General features: G+C 39.0%; 1 protein-coding gene across 1 annotated transcript in view; it reads left to right on the top strand.

Moving 5' to 3' along the window:
- The window catches only part of LOC122805248 (golgin subfamily A member 4-like), a 1,317,313-nt gene that overhangs the window by 1,263,914 nt on the left and 37,787 nt on the right, over positions 1-15,612 (top strand). The window contains exon 8 of the mRNA XM_044075338.1: positions 14,654-14,841. Within this exon, the coding sequence (XP_043931273.1) occupies positions 14,654-14,841 (188 nt within the window). The remainder of the gene's footprint in view (positions 1-14,653; positions 14,842-15,612) is intronic.

Here is a 15,612-nt window from a genome sequence, read left to right as displayed (position 1 = left end):
ACAGGGGAGAAAGACTGTTGCATACCTTGGATGTGCATAGACAATTACGTTACTACCTGGACAGAACCAAGAGCAATAGACAATCTGACCAGCTACTGGTAGCATATGCAACAGGAATGGAAGGAAAAGCAATTTCAAAACAGACAATCTCTAAGTGGATAGGAAATTGCATTAGATTTTGTTACTCTTACCATGGGAAGAAAACTCCAGAATACATCAGACCTCACTCTACAAGGGCTACAGCCACTACCACAGCTTTTTTACGAGGAGTGGCTACCAAAGACATTTTAGAGGCTGCTACTTGGAGCTCCGTGCATACATTTGCCAAGCATTATAATTTACCCTTATACACCAGATCCCGAGCAGGTTTTGCCACTGCTGTTTTGCAAGGGATCTTAACTACACCATAATCTTATTACTCCTCCTCCCCCAGTTTGGCTATGGTATTCTACCCATTTGTAAGGACTGCAGATGCATCCTTGAAGGACATAGTACAGTTTTGTACCTACCATAAATGTAGATGTCCGATAGGCATGCATCTGCAGTCAGGATTACCCACCCTCCTTCCCTCTGAGGTACTCCTAGGGTATTTACCCATCTTCTAGCTAGCTGGGGGAATCTATTATGGTGTATTTGTTTGTATATATGTATATACATGTTTATTTTTATTTGCTCTCTCTTATTTGGAAACTTTTGCAATTATCCAAATTTAGCCTTCCTAGAGGGCACCTGGCATCTGGGGCAAGAAACACTGAGGAAAATGGCGTCGGCTGATACCTTTATACCCGAATAACTGCAGCTATGACGTCGGGTGAAGTGCGACATCAGCCGAGGCCAGACCCAGACTTTGGAATCCGGCCGACCGAAGGGCTGCCTGACGACAGGACAACCCATTTGTAAGGACTGCAGATGCATGCCTATCGGACATCTACATTTATGGTAGGTACAAAACTGTACTTTTCTTCTTTGCATTTTCAGTTCTCTACTTTGCCCTTCCCCCTTTCTACTGCCCCAAGGGTTTTCACAAGTGCCTCACTTCTGTGATTGCCATTTTCAGGATGAGAAGGACATAAATCTTTCTGTATCTGGATGACCTGCTCATTCAGGTTTTCTCCCCCAAGACCTTTCTTCAACACCTTCACTAATTTCCAGAAATCCATCCTGACGCCTTCTCAGGATTATGTTTTTCTCTGTTGCAGGCTCCAGACCATTCCTAAGGTGTCTTTACTGCCACCACCCAAGACTCTTACTTTTATTGCCTTTTTTCAGTCCCTTCTTCCTCGAGCAGTAGTTACAGCCAGAGAGTTTCTAAGGACTTTCGGATTCATGGCTTCCACCATTCCTATGCTACATGTAGCCAGAATCCATATAAGAAAGCTACAGTGGTTTTTAAAGTCAGTCTGACTCCAACACGGTCATCTTCTGGACTTTCTAGTCCCTCCTCTTCTATGCCTCAAGCTAGAGCTTCAGTGGTGGATTCATCAGGTGTCTCTCAACCTGGGACTTCATTTTCATCCCTCTCTCAAGAACGTTTTCTGATGCCTCAGACACGGGGTGGGGTCCTTCCTTCAACCCTTTCAATGTGCAGTGTCTCTGGCCCATTCTTTAGTTGTCAGACCACATCAACATCAAGGAGATAAGAGCTCTCTTTCTGGCCCTTCAGGCCTTTCATACCCTTTTTTTTCTAGGGCCTCTAAATATATTTGCAGACAACACCACAGTAATATAGTATATCAACAAACAAGAAGGTGCATGGTTCTACATTCTGTGCAGGCTAGCTCTTCAGGTTTTAGATCTATCTGTCCAAAATCAGGTGAGTCTTAAGGTTGTTTATATTCTTTCAGAACAAACTACTGTGGCAGACTCTCTGAGCAAGTCCATAACACAGGCTCACTAATGGATGCTTAAGAGAGATGTGTTTTTGGATATTGTCCACCAGTGGGGTACTCCTTTCATCAACCTTTTTGCTTCCCCTCTGAACAGACAACTTCCTCTGTTTTGCCCCAGAGTCCCATGACCTCTGGCCTGTAAGGTGGATACCCTCTTTCTTGGAAAGAGATGTTTCTCTATGCCTTCACTCCCCTTCCTCTCAGACTAGGGGTCCTGCTCAAAATAGAGAAAGACTCCCCCAAAATCTTGTTGGTGACTCCCTTTTGGCCCCGATAGAATTGTTTCTTTCTTCTTCTGCACCTAGCAAGGGCAGTCACCACAAGTTTTATTACAGAGTGGACCAACTCACAAAAGACAAGGAGTCTCTCGTCTATCCTCGCTTGTCCACTCTTCAGCAGATACTGTGGGTGAATCCTCACTTTACCACTCTTCAGCTGACATTATGGGTGTGATAGGGTTTTGATCCCTTTCAGGCACCTTTTTTCTGAGAACATTCTTCGAGTTCTACAGGAGACCAGGAAACAGGAAATCCTTCATGTCCAAATGGAAGAGATTTTCTGTCTGGTGCCTTCCTTGTAACCAGGATCCACTTTCTGTGGAGATTTCCCTGGTTCTCTATTATTTGTGTGAATTGCTCCATGCTAGGTTGGCTTATTCTTCACTTAAAGTTCACCTTTCAGCTGTTTCTGCTTGTCTGCCTTTGTCTCCACCTTTGGCCTCTAGGTTTGAGGTCAAACAATTTCTTAAAGTCGGGCTTCATATTAGACATCCCAGGAAACGTATTCCTCCTTCCTGGAACCTTAATTTTGTTCTTGAAAAAATTTACTCAGACTTCTTTTGAGCCTGTAGCTTCAGCTTCTTTGCAACATTGTACATGGAAGACTGTTCTTTTGGCACTTACTTCAGCTGAGAGTGTATTAGCTTCAGACCCTTGTGGCTATTCCTCCTTTTTGTTTTTTTTTATAAGGATAAGGTGTCTCTTCATACTAATCCTTCTTTTATGCTCAAGGTGGTTAATGAATTCTCTTAATCAGCCTATTAATTTGCTCACATTTTTCCTTCTCCACAGTCTGTCAGTGAGAAGGTTGTTCGCACCTTGGATTTGCATACACAGCTCAGGTATTATTTGGATAAGACCAAGGCCATTTGAACGTCTGAGCAACTCTTTGATTCTTATCGTCCAAGATGTCTAGGTTTGGCTGTTTCTAAGTAGACCATTTCTTCAAAGATCTCCAAGGCTATTTCTTTTTGTTACTCCTTTCATATGAAAAGCCTTTCTGCTTTGGTAAAGACCCAGTCTGCCAGGGCTGTGATTTCCTCTGGTGCTTCTTTTTAATGCTTGGATATCACTTCCATTCTTAAGGCTGCTACTTCGTCCTCTGTCCATACTTTTACTAAGCATTACAAATTGGATGTTGTTTCCAGAGGATGAGCTGGCTTTGCTAGAGCTCTGCTGTATAGTTTTCAGGAGGGTTCTTCTGGGCCTTCTGTAACAAAAGGAGACACTGCCAGCACAGCTATGTGGAATTTTGTAAATAAATGTATGTTATTTGAATAGTAATATGATTTATATAGAAGTGTGACAGAGGGAGATACTGTCAGCGCAGCTGTCTGGAATTTTGTAAATGGTTATTTGTCATTTGTGAATATTAGCATGATTCATTTGCTTGTGTTGCAAATGTATTAGAACTGTATATTATACAAGATGGTTTGTACGGATGTGTGCTAAAGAGATATGTTGTAGAGTACACAGCTTAAAGACATATCCACAGTGTACCCTACTGGAAAAGAACAGAAATGTGTATAAACTTGAAACTGTGTAAATTTATATATTTTAATAGTAGGAACTGGCACATAGAAGGTTAACTTGCAAAACTTCAAAAAAAACCCAAAAAACTTAAATTATTTTATAATCCTCGTAATAAAAGAGATGTTATCTTTCAGTTTTAGTGCAGCAGGAGACATAATATCTAGAACTAGAAGTCTTTTTGTATTGTCTTTAAATGTGGAGGAATGTAAATTAGTTCACGACTTCTACCATTTGCCAAAAGATCTAGGGTCTGTGTTTTTTTGCAGGAAGATGCTAAATGCCACCAGCTGCAGTAGGGAGTTTTCACCTGGGTTAGTCAAATTACAAGTTCGCAGATGACTGCAAACTGGGAGCCATTATTGAATCCCCAAATGATGTGGATATTCTACAAAAGGGCCTTAGAAAAACAGATGCTTGGTGCCAGAGCCATGGGCTTGGCTTAATGCCAAGAAATGTATAGTTATCCTCTTTGGGGAAAAAAACATGTACCCATGAATTACAACATAGGTGGCCATACACTAAACACCAAAAGTGTTTGGTTTGTATGATGAGACTTGGGGACACAGGTGGACAATGATCTCTCCTTCGATAACCACATCACCACAACAGTCAGGAAATCCTTCTTTGTGGCACACCTCATCACTAAGGTCTTTTCATCCAGAAAAAAGGAGGTCATTGCCCCACTGTACTCATCCCTCATTAGACCCATTATAGATTACAACACCCCGTTTGGTATTTACTTCACAAGACATCTGCAACAGCTGAAAAGGCCACAGAAATACCTCACTAAAAAAATCACAGGACTAAAGCAGATGCCCTATGCTGACCGTCCAAAAAAACTCCAGCTATACTCTGTGGCATATCATCTACTCAGAGGTGATTTCTGCTTAACATGCAAGGCCATGTCAAACCCTGAGCTGTTGGGACATGCTCCACTTAAATCCCAATCCCTCAGAGCCACACGCTCCAGGGATCTAAACCTTGTCATCACAATGAACAAAACATGCTGGAGGGATAGGTTCCTGACCCAGAGACTCCCCATACTCTGGAATAGGCTGCCCATACATGTCAAGCAGAGCGCTTCCTTGGCCCTCTTCAAAAGGAACCTTGACGATTGGATGGGAGATCGGAAATTCACCCTGGGGATCACGTCAGTCATCCTGCTAGACAGGGGTCCAGGGAAGTAAATATTGTGGGAAGAAATAGCCAGGGAATTGTTATGGATAGGCTTGTGTAGGCCCTGGGGCCGATAGCCTAGTACCTACCTATGAAGAAGTGATGTCATGCTGCAAGTATCCCAGCAGTAATATATGAAATGTTAATTTAAGAACTCTCTGAGAGAGAGAGAGAGAGAGAGAGAGAGAGAGACTGTGCATTTTGTATTTTGTCTTTAACCTGACATCAGGTGGAAAACCCACTCACAATATTTGTCATTTAAGCTCTTGGGGTACTTGCATATCTATTTGGATGTGGAGAAAACACTGCAGGCCACTCCTAATAGCCTTGCTCTTAGTCAAACTACCATTTGGATTAATAGTAACATTACACAGCAAGATTCCTTAAAGTAGCTGATAAGTAGTGGCTGGTGGCAGTGAAAACTACCTTATAGTCTGGGCAGAAGGGGACATAGCTAGTAAACCTGTGCCAGCCTTTCCCAGGTGTGTGTGCCTGTGTGTGTGTATATAAATCAAACCTCAAAGTTTGTGTGTGTCAGCTACTTGGGCAGGGATATGAAGCACTGGTTGGACTGAGAGGGTGCTGGAGGGCTTGGCATAGCCACTCAGCTGAGATCTCAACTTTGTAACAGTGGCAGTGGGGAAGCTTATTGGGGATCTGGAGAAAGAGGGAGAAACCAGCCCCAAACTGACTGTGGTCTCTTTGTGCTCTAAAGGGAAATTGCACTTTACTGTGTGTGTACTTATCCTCTCAGTGTGTACATCCCCCACTGTTGCCAGTGGTGAGGATTGAGGCTCTGATTACTGGGTCATTGTTGGTGCATCATACCTTCGTCCTCCCAAATTTCCTCTTGAGCTTTTGTACTCTCCCTTTCATGAATATTGCAACAGTGATATGGAAGGACATAGTGCAGTTATGTAAAATCTTACCATAACAGTAGATGCCCTTCTCTTCACTGTTGCACTTTTCACTTCCTCTCTTCTCCCCCTTTTTCTCTTCTCCTTTTTTTTTTCCTTCTGGATGCACATGCTCTTCCTTCTCCCCTTGGACCGTTGCTCTTCCTGGGGCTGTTCAGTTCTGAAGAATGTACGTCCGTATAACACCTTTATGCCCTATGGTGTAAGTGGGGAGAATATGTGTGATGTACAACATCATGGAAAACATAAGGCTTTGGTATACTGGCTGGACATTGGGCTACCCTTGGCAGGGTTCCCTTTTCTGAAGAATACTGCAACACTGACGAGAAGGACATCTACTGTTACGGGACGATTTTACACAATTGTACTTTCCCACTACTCATAGTCTTTCTGGTTTCTCAACAGAAAGTAAAACTAAAAGGCATGCCTGCAAGCTAAAACTGTCCCTTCATATACAGTTCATAAGACTAGAAATTGCCAATTAATTGCAGTGATCATTTGCTATAGGAACCCATCACAATTGCTTAAACTATATAGTAATGGGACAGGGGTTGGCTACCCATGTCCTATTGCTATATTAGTATAGAAATGATAAATTGATTTTAGTGGGAAGCTTCAGAGTAATTATTTTACTAGTATAGTTACTGCACCAAACAAACAGTGACCTCATAGATTTGCTGCAGAAGTGTATTTTTTGCCTTGTTTTATATAACAGGTTTTATGATGATTTTAAAATAAGAAACAAATGAGCACTAAAACTGAATAAACTCCGCACCTGCAGCAGTGGCTAAAGGATGTAAGTAGGTTTAAATTAACTTAATTAGAAGTAGTTATAATATATGGTATGGGTGTTTTAGGCATTTTGGTTTAGGCTGTGAGGGTATGTATTGGTTGGTTTCGATCAGCTGTTTTAACTAGTAGGGCAGATCAGCTGATTGACATTCACGTTATGTATTGTGTTTTGAATATTTTGATTGTATCTGAAGAAGTCTAGCTATTCAGCCAGATGAAAAGCGCTTAATGTAATAAAAAGTCTCTATTTTTTCTTGAAGTTCGTGGATTTACTTCTTTTGTGGAGCATTGGTCGTTTTGTTGCTGTTTTTTTCCTGGTTTGTCTTTGGAATGGATAAGTCTTTGAACTTCTTGCCTACTGCATCAGCAGGAGAGGAAATTACAACTTTGACTTCTCTAGTCTTAAAATTATCTAAGCAGATAGACGTTTTAACTGCCAGAGTTGACTCGTTATCCGAGAAGCCTCCATTACGACCACCTGGATGTATGTCTGCTTCACAGCTTAACTCGCTTAGCCAACTGCCTACTGTAAGTGTGGACCCTCTTTTAAACTTGACTATTCATTCTGCACCTTTGGGGAATTCTAATGATATTCACCGCGATAATATTACAGCACAAGAACCATTGCAGCTTATGGAATCCACATCCACTAGTTTAAACTCTTGGTTAGAATGGTTGCCGTCACTGCAGAAAACCTCCACTGGTGTAACTTTGGGTGATTTGGCCACAGGAAATACACGAATAGAGAACATCACTGACAAATTAAAGCAGTTGGATGCGAAACTGCTTAAATACCAAAAAACTCAGTTAGAGCTTGCCTATTTTAAAGAATGTGTCAGTGAGGGTATAGTACCCAAAGGTCTTCATGTTTGGCAATACCCCACTGGCCTTATAGGCAGTTCGGACTTTCATAAAGATTTGATTAAAATGTTAAACAACCATGGAATTGAACTTTTAGGGCTAATTAGCAAACATTATCAAATTATGGTAGATGGTTTATTACATGAAGCATCTGCTATAGATGAAGAAATTAAGAAGGATGGTGATTTTCATAGATAAAATATGATTATGAAAGGTCATTTATAAGTGTTGACCAGCACATAGAGAAGCTAAAGAGTACAAAACTTAAAAAGTTAAACCGGGATAGAGAAGCGTATGCAAAAGGTTTTGCCTATCCTGCTCCACCATTGTCACAGTCCGGTACACAACCAAACTTTGGGACCCAGGACGCTACTGTAGTAGTGGGAGTGAATCAAGCGGCTCCACCTGTTCAAGGACCGGATCAGAGTGAAGAGGGTTGGACATATGTATCTACAAAAAAGAAGAGTAGTGCTTTTAAAAATAACATTAATAATAACACGAACAGCAGAGGAGTTCATAGAAGGAAGACTAACTTTGTGGGCCAGCAACATGGTTCTAACAATGGAGGAAATTTTCAGCATCCTGCCTTAGGCTACAACCTGAGGCAGGGACCTCCGAAAGTTTATTACAGTTCACATCAGAAATAACAGGGAGTGAAGGTCTAGAAAGTCAGTCTTCAGAACTAAATGGATTAAAACACACAGTAGTGTGTAATACGCAAGGTGACTTTAACATTTTTAATTATTATGATTTTAAAGTGGATTTGGTGTTGGCTGATTTGTTAGCAAAAGGACTTACTCTTGTCCCCACAGTAAAAACTAATATAGCTGATTTAATTACATATTTTAAGTTGTTTATAAGAAAACTTAATTTTAAATTTTTGTTTGGTGAGAGGCAACCTACAGTAATACCATTTTATGTATCTAGTACTTTTTGCCATCAATTACAGCCTACTATAGCTTTGTTTGAAAAAGTGTGCATATTGGATTTTTTAACCAAGCAACTACAAACAAAAAAAGTTGTACTTTGAAATTTAATATAACTAGGGAAGAAAAGGAAGCTTTATCTGTGCTTCAGCAAGCCTGTGTCAGAACAAAGAGACCAGATAAAGGAGGTGGTTTAGTGATACTAGAATTGGATGAATATATTAAGAAAATGGAAGAAATCTTAGCAAGTGAAACATATATTGAAGTGTCTAAAAATGAGTTAAACATAGCTTATTCTAGAATTCGTTCTACTTTTGACGAGTTGTTTATTGAAGCAAGGATAGATGTAGGAATTGATAATTTTCTTGATACACCAGCATCAAGAATACCTACTATCTTTGGAGTTCCAAAGATTCACAAGTGTATCACTAACCCCCCTATGAGACCATTAGTGAATGCTAGAGCCAGCATTACATATGCTTGCTCTAAATTTATTGAGTATATGCATAAAAAATGTGTAACTCAACGCAAGTCAAATTTGTAAGGATTCCTGGACCTTTTTGGCCAATTTAAACAATTTAGAATACAAGGATTACTTTAATTTCCTTACAATTGATGTGAGGGATTTATATTCTTCCATCCCACACAATGAATGTATTGAATGGGTTGGCTTACTGCTACACAGGATGGGGGCCTCCCAAAGTGAAGTAAAATTGATAGAAGAGTTGTTGGACATTGTGTTGTCGATCACCTTTATCACTTTTAACAATAGATACTTTTTACAAAAGATAGGGGTTGCCATGGGCTCCCCCTGTGGTAGCAGTTTTGCCAGCCTAGTTATGGCATTTTGGGAACAGGAATACATTTTTGGAGTAACTCATATTATGGAACAGATCAGTTTCTACACTTGTTTCCTGGATGATATATTTATTTTATTTAAAGGAAACAAAAATGAAGCTCTAGGTTTGGTTACTCAGTTGAACAGTACTACTGATTTTTTAAAATTAACACAGTGTTTTAATAGTGATAGAATATCCTACCTTCATGTAGATTTAAGAAAGGATAGAACAAATAAATGCCTGAAAGCTAGTATATTTAGAAAGGAAACTTATTCCAATACTTTCCTTCATTATAGTAGTTGCCATCCATCATTTCAAAAATGTTTTGTAGTAAAAGGGCAGTTAGTAAGGGCGGCCCGAATGGTCTCAGACGAACATGTTTTTTTGGAGGAATGTGATAAATTAGTAGGAATGTTTAAAAAGAGGGGCTACCCTGATGTACTATTGGATGAAATAAGTCAAGAGATAATAAGAAAGAGATTTTTAGGTTTTTATAGACCTATTTTAGCCCCTAAATCCTCTAACACTATCTTAGATAGTGTTATTGACCAGGAAGGCACTTTACTAGATGAGTTACCTAGTAAGCCTGTGGATCCATGTAGTTTTATTCTTATGTTTTATATGGATAGTTACGAATTTGTAAACATAGTACGAAAGAACTGGGAACTTATTAAAACAGACCTATCTATTGTCAATGAACTACATGATTTTCCCAAGGTAGTGTTTAAGAAAGGTAGGAATTTGAAGAATCTGTTAGAAGTTCATAAACCTATTAACTTTAGTACAAAATATGAGGGTATGTACACATGTCATATGTGCCCATAGAGGTAGGGACAAACTTCTCTATTAAAGGGGTTAGATGTACCACTAAACATAGGTTTGATTGCAATACAAAAGGAGTGGTTTATCTTGCTAAGTGTTATAGCTGCCCTACCTTCTATATCGGAACGACTGATAGAAGGTTGAGGGACAGAGTATATGAACATTTGTATAGTATTAGAACTAACAAACTAGATAATGCCTTAGCTAGACACACTCACTCTTTTCCCAGTCATGGTTTTACGTTTAGAGCCATATAATGTGTCATCTCGGATTCTAGAGGTGGCCCAGTATCATTGTTACTTGAAAAAATGGAATTGTTTTGGCAATTACGTACGTTTGCATGTCACTATCCAGGCCTTAATGAGATGTATTCTATCAAGTGTACTTTAAAACTTAAAAGTCTTTTAAGATAACTATTGTCATGTACTGTTTAGACTAGTTTAAAAATTGCTGAGGGTAGAGATGTATATTATACAATGCCTCCCCTAAAACGTGCACGCTGATTGGCCAGCCCAACCAGCGTGCCCGTTGTAAATCCCTCAATATACTAACGGAAAAAGGTCCGGTCGCCCGGACCTTTGCCATTAGTATAAAACACTGTCACGCTATGTTAAAAGAGTTTAACATAGCGAAACAGGTTTAAAAAAAGCAACGGAGATCTCTGTTGCTTTTTTTAAAGCTGTCTCGCTATGTTAAACTCCTTTAACATAGCGACACAGTGTGTAAAAAGCAACGGAGATCTTGCGATCTCCGTTGCTTTTAAAGTTCTCGCTATATTAAATGGGTTTAACATGCGAGACAGCTTTAAAATAAGCAACGGAGATATCTGTTGCTTATTTTAAAGCTGTCTCGCTATGTTAAACCCATTTAACATAGCGAGATAGTAAAAGCAACGGAGATCTTGCGTTCTCCGTTGCTTTTGCCCACAGTTCTGATGTACTGCGAGGCGCGCAGTACATCAGAACTGCTGCAGAATACCAGACAGCTGCGGAAGGGCAGTAAAGAGGCATTATAGTGCCATTATTTAAGAAAAGTAATTATTTCTTTTCTTAAATAATGTCATTATAATAATAACCACTTCTGGGTGTGGTAATGCTGGATTTACCCACGGTTGGCTTTGTTTGGTCCCTTGGGCTTTGCCCTCGGGACCAAACCACGCCAACCGTGGGTAAATCCAGCATTACCCACACCCAGGCGTGGGTTATTGCTATAGTATTTTATACAGTACAGTACACACTATTAATGAATTTTATATCTTATGTATATTATTTTATTAAATAGAGTTGTCCCAGTAGGAGGGATGTATGGGTTTTGTATTATTAGCTTAATTGCTTTAGTTTGATTTGAATTTTACAGTCTTTGAGTATGAACACAACTAAAGTCAGAAACTCATTTATATATATTTTTTGGGTTTTTTTGTTATTTATTTTTTCTGACTTTTACATTTCCTCGTATAGGATAATTAAGTATTTTACAAGTTTTTATATTTATACATATATAAACAATGATTATTAATACATATGTAAGTAGGTTTAAATTAACTTAATTGGAAGTAGTTATAATATATGGTATGGGTGTTTTAGGCATTTTGGTTTAGGCTGTGAGGGTATGTATTGGTTGGTTGGTTGGTTTCGATCAGCTGTTTTAACTAGTAGGGTGGATTAGCTGATTGACATTCAAGTTATATATTGTGTTTTGAATATTTTGATTGTATCTGAAGAAGTCTAGGTATTCAGCCAGACAAAAAGCACTTAAAGTAATAAAAAGTCTCTCTTTTTTTTTTCTTTTTCTTGAAGTTCGTGGATTTACTTCTTTTGTCGAGCATTGGTCGTTTTGTTGATGTTTTTTTCCTCGTAATTATTTTTTTACTAGCAGGACCCAGTTTGGTCTTTTGTTTGTTTTGGGGCAGGCAGTTATTTTGTCTAAAGGTATGTGTACGTTGTTGATACTTTTAATACTGAAATGAGCAAGTTAGTCCTTTTGCCATGTTGTGAGCTAGTATCTATAGAGTAAGGGAGGAAGATTTCAGTGGATACCTGCAGCTCTTAGAATTGTGCGGAAAGACTGTATTTTTTGTTGATGCCCTTAGGAAAAGAGGGAGATGATGCTATCTATGATGTATTGTTATGAACCTGTACCTCAGGTTGAGAAATGAATAGCCCTTTGTTAAGTGGGAAACAACAACTTTGTAGCTTATTTGATTATTAATGAATGTCAAAAAGTAATAGCTTTGAGAATTTATTCTGTATGATGAATGAATTTTGTTGTATAAAGACCGCTTTAAAGTGCTGAAAAGGGCAATTAGTGTAAGGAAGTAGCATGGCTGACTAGGAATGTTTTCTTACCTTTCAGTTCCATATTTTCTACAGGAGAATTTTGTAAGGTTATCTACAATCTATTTATAACTATTATCATCAAACTTGCAGTAGTAAGAGCAACTGAGGTTGACTTCACTGCTTTTTTTTTTTGTATAAAATCTTTTTATTTTTTATTTCCCTTTTTTTGTGGGTGTGAAAACAGATACAGTGAAACATAACAATATTAATAGACAGGTAGTACTATGACCAGAGAATACATTGCTGAATAATGAAACATAAATACAAAACAGTAAGAACTATTTACACATGACAAAATTCCATCCTTGTTTATATATACCAACTTCAAGCTAGAATATGTTCAAAAATAGATTTCCAAAATTCTGTAAAGTGAGTGTGGGATTTCTGAGTGTAGGTTAAATATTTGTGAACTAGTAGGTGTTTGGTAGCTAACTGTTTGAAACCCTCCCATGTCAAGTGATGCTCTCTCCTTCCAGTGTAATGCATTTAAGTGAAGAAACTCGTGTTATTAATATTCGTGTTTGTGATTTAGTCAGGTCTGTGCGGATGATATGTAGAAGAGCTAGTTTTCAAGATAAGGTGGACTTTTCATAGCCCATTTTTTGTAGTTGGACTCTTAAGTGAGCACCATAGCTTGTGACTCGCTGCTTCTTGCAGTTTGAGGAATGGATTAATATTTATATTTGTTCTTGTTGGTAGCAGTGAAATGGAATAGAGAGAGGAATACCTTTAGCATCCCACAAGAGGGAGAGAGAGAGATGGAGAAAAAGAAGGGCATACCGTTGCTGTCATGAAGAAAGAGAGTACAAAGGACTAGTCTAGGTAAAGTCACTTAAGCTAGCTAATTTAGGAGACTCTCTCTGATACCCTTCCTGTGACAGGAGTAAGGACACTCCCTCTACCTACTTAACTGAATAAACAATTTGAAGCTTCAACAAGGCATCTTTATTCCTCCCACTGGGACTGTATCAGAGAGAGAAAGAGAGTCCTAGATCTGCTAGCTAAAGTGATTTTGTTTTGACTCATCTTTTGTTCTCTGTGTCTTGTTAGTTCTATCACCTGCTAGGACACAGGATACCAGAAGTGACGTGAAATTTCTGGATTACCTCTGCTTGCTGTCCTGGTGAGAAGTTATGTTTCTGTTACCAAGAGACTGAGCAAAGGAGCAGAATATGACTATATGTTCCTTGCCATCAAGGGAGTCAGTAGTAATGAGGAAATTCCTGTTGCCATCAAAGGAAGAAGTTTAAGCCTCCAAGATACAGAGACTGGAGAAATAGGAATGAAGAGCTGTTCCTGTCAGCAAGGGTAATGATTATTTGAGGAGAAATTGTATAGTTCTGCTCAGTTGTACTCATCTTTGAATTTCTGCGATTAGTAGCTGAAGCATACTTAACTGGAAATTAAAATTATACCTTTCATTCATAACTATAAAGGTTACAATGTAGTAAGCAGATTGTGATAGTACTTGAGTAAGATAGCTTTTAAATTAATTACTTAAATGGGAATAGCTCGTAGTGATGATCTTATTGGTTGTAAAGGAAAGAGTTATCAAAGGACTATAAATTTAATGATGTGGTTGGTGGGAATGAGAGTAAAGTGACATGGGAAGAGACGCAGTGAAGATTCAGAACGTAGAAGGTTTTACTTTTAGCTGTTATCTTGAAATGTTTCAGCACGAGGTCCCTAGATATATTTCTGGTAAGAGCTTCTGATTTACTGGTAAGGTTTTTTTTTTCTAATTTAAGGAATTCAGGATGCAGAATGAATTTAATTACGTGCAGCATCTTTTGCATTTGTCAGATTGCAAGATTAAATTCTACCAGTTATTCAGGTAGCATGGAAAAGGTTCAAAGAAATCTTGAAACTAGAAAGCTTCTTGCTTGGTTGAAGATAGAACCTAAAGGGTGTAGGTGCAGCTGCCCTAACCCCTCTTCCCAGTAGTCGACCTAAAGCAGATCTAACCTCTGATCATCTGCATAATATCAGTTTTTAAGCCCTGTTTATGGGTTTCAGCAGTGAACACTGCAGCAAGCAGGCACTTAAACTAAGTAATATGCTAGTGTTCTTCCCGACAGCAGTTTTGCTGTTTGAGTTGTGGACTGCTGGAAGAAGATCTGCTACCTGTTAATATAAAACTGAGTGTTTAACCTGAGAGGAGTTTACAAAAAATGTTTGTCCCAGAGCTCTTGGATACACCATTGCTTTTAGAACATTGAATTGTAGTAGTAAAAAATTTTGTTGCTAAAGCATTGTTTAACATGTGCTATTTTTCATCTTATAGAAGGAGCAGGTGATGCAGTGAGATCTTTAGAAGTACTTCAGCAGCGAGTAAAACGTCAAGAAACTCTACTTCATCGATGTAAAGAAACTATTAAATTTCATAAGGAATGCTCAGCGCTGTTGACCAGTGAAAAGGAAGCCCTTCAGGAGCAGCTAGAGGAAAGACTACAGGAACTAGAAAAACTGAAGGTACTAAAAACAAGATATTAGTACTGTAATACTGCGCATTCTGTGCCTGTCACAAGACTTTGTTTTGCATAGATATACAAAATCTTAAACTTTTCTTCTGTGCCTTATTTAAAATCCGAAATTTTGTCCTTCATAAAATTTGTATTTTGTGGTACAGTTGTAAGAAATTTAGCCGCCTATCTGGTGTAGCAGGTTAAAGCTTTGTCAGCTAATGAAACAGGTGCTTAATGAGCCATTGAGGGGAAGCAGGAGTGAAATGAAATGGATGTTTCACCCATATCAGGGAAAGAGACTTAGTGCAGTCATGCTGCTTTCAGCCCAAGCAGAGCCAGGGAAACAGTAAAGTAAAATGAAGGACCATGGTGTGTGCTTATTTACTTGAAGAAGTGCTAGTGTACCATAGCCACGGCTGGCCTTAGGCAGAGGTGAACTAGGCAACCGCCTAGGGCACCATACAGGCCGGCCGTGGAAAGAGTGCAGTTTGCATTTATTTATTTACTTTTCTCATTATGCGGGCAGCAGAACCATAGGGTGAAGGGCAGGGGAAAGCACCCTCCCACTTTTGTAGCTGCAGGTTGACCAAGAAGTTTCAGCAATTAAATAACGACAAAAAAAAGCTTCACTGTACGGTAGTAGAGAGTAGTCTTTTCTTTTAAGGAGGGACATGTGTGCATCACATGCACGCATGCCAACGTGTATGTAAAGACGTTCTGCAGTCTCACGGAAGTTAAACTACTAGGTCAATTAAGAGAGAGGTTAACTCTACACGTG

This window comes from Protopterus annectens, chromosome 6.part1 (genome assembly GCF_019279795.1).
Source record: "Protopterus annectens isolate FY-2018-M chromosome 6.part1, PAN1.0, whole genome shotgun sequence".
In the NCBI taxonomy this organism is placed as follows: domain Eukaryota; kingdom Metazoa; phylum Chordata; order Ceratodontiformes; family Protopteridae; genus Protopterus; species Protopterus annectens.
The sequence above is the reverse complement of the archived record's forward strand: the minus strand, read 5'-3'. Positions and strand labels throughout refer to the sequence as shown.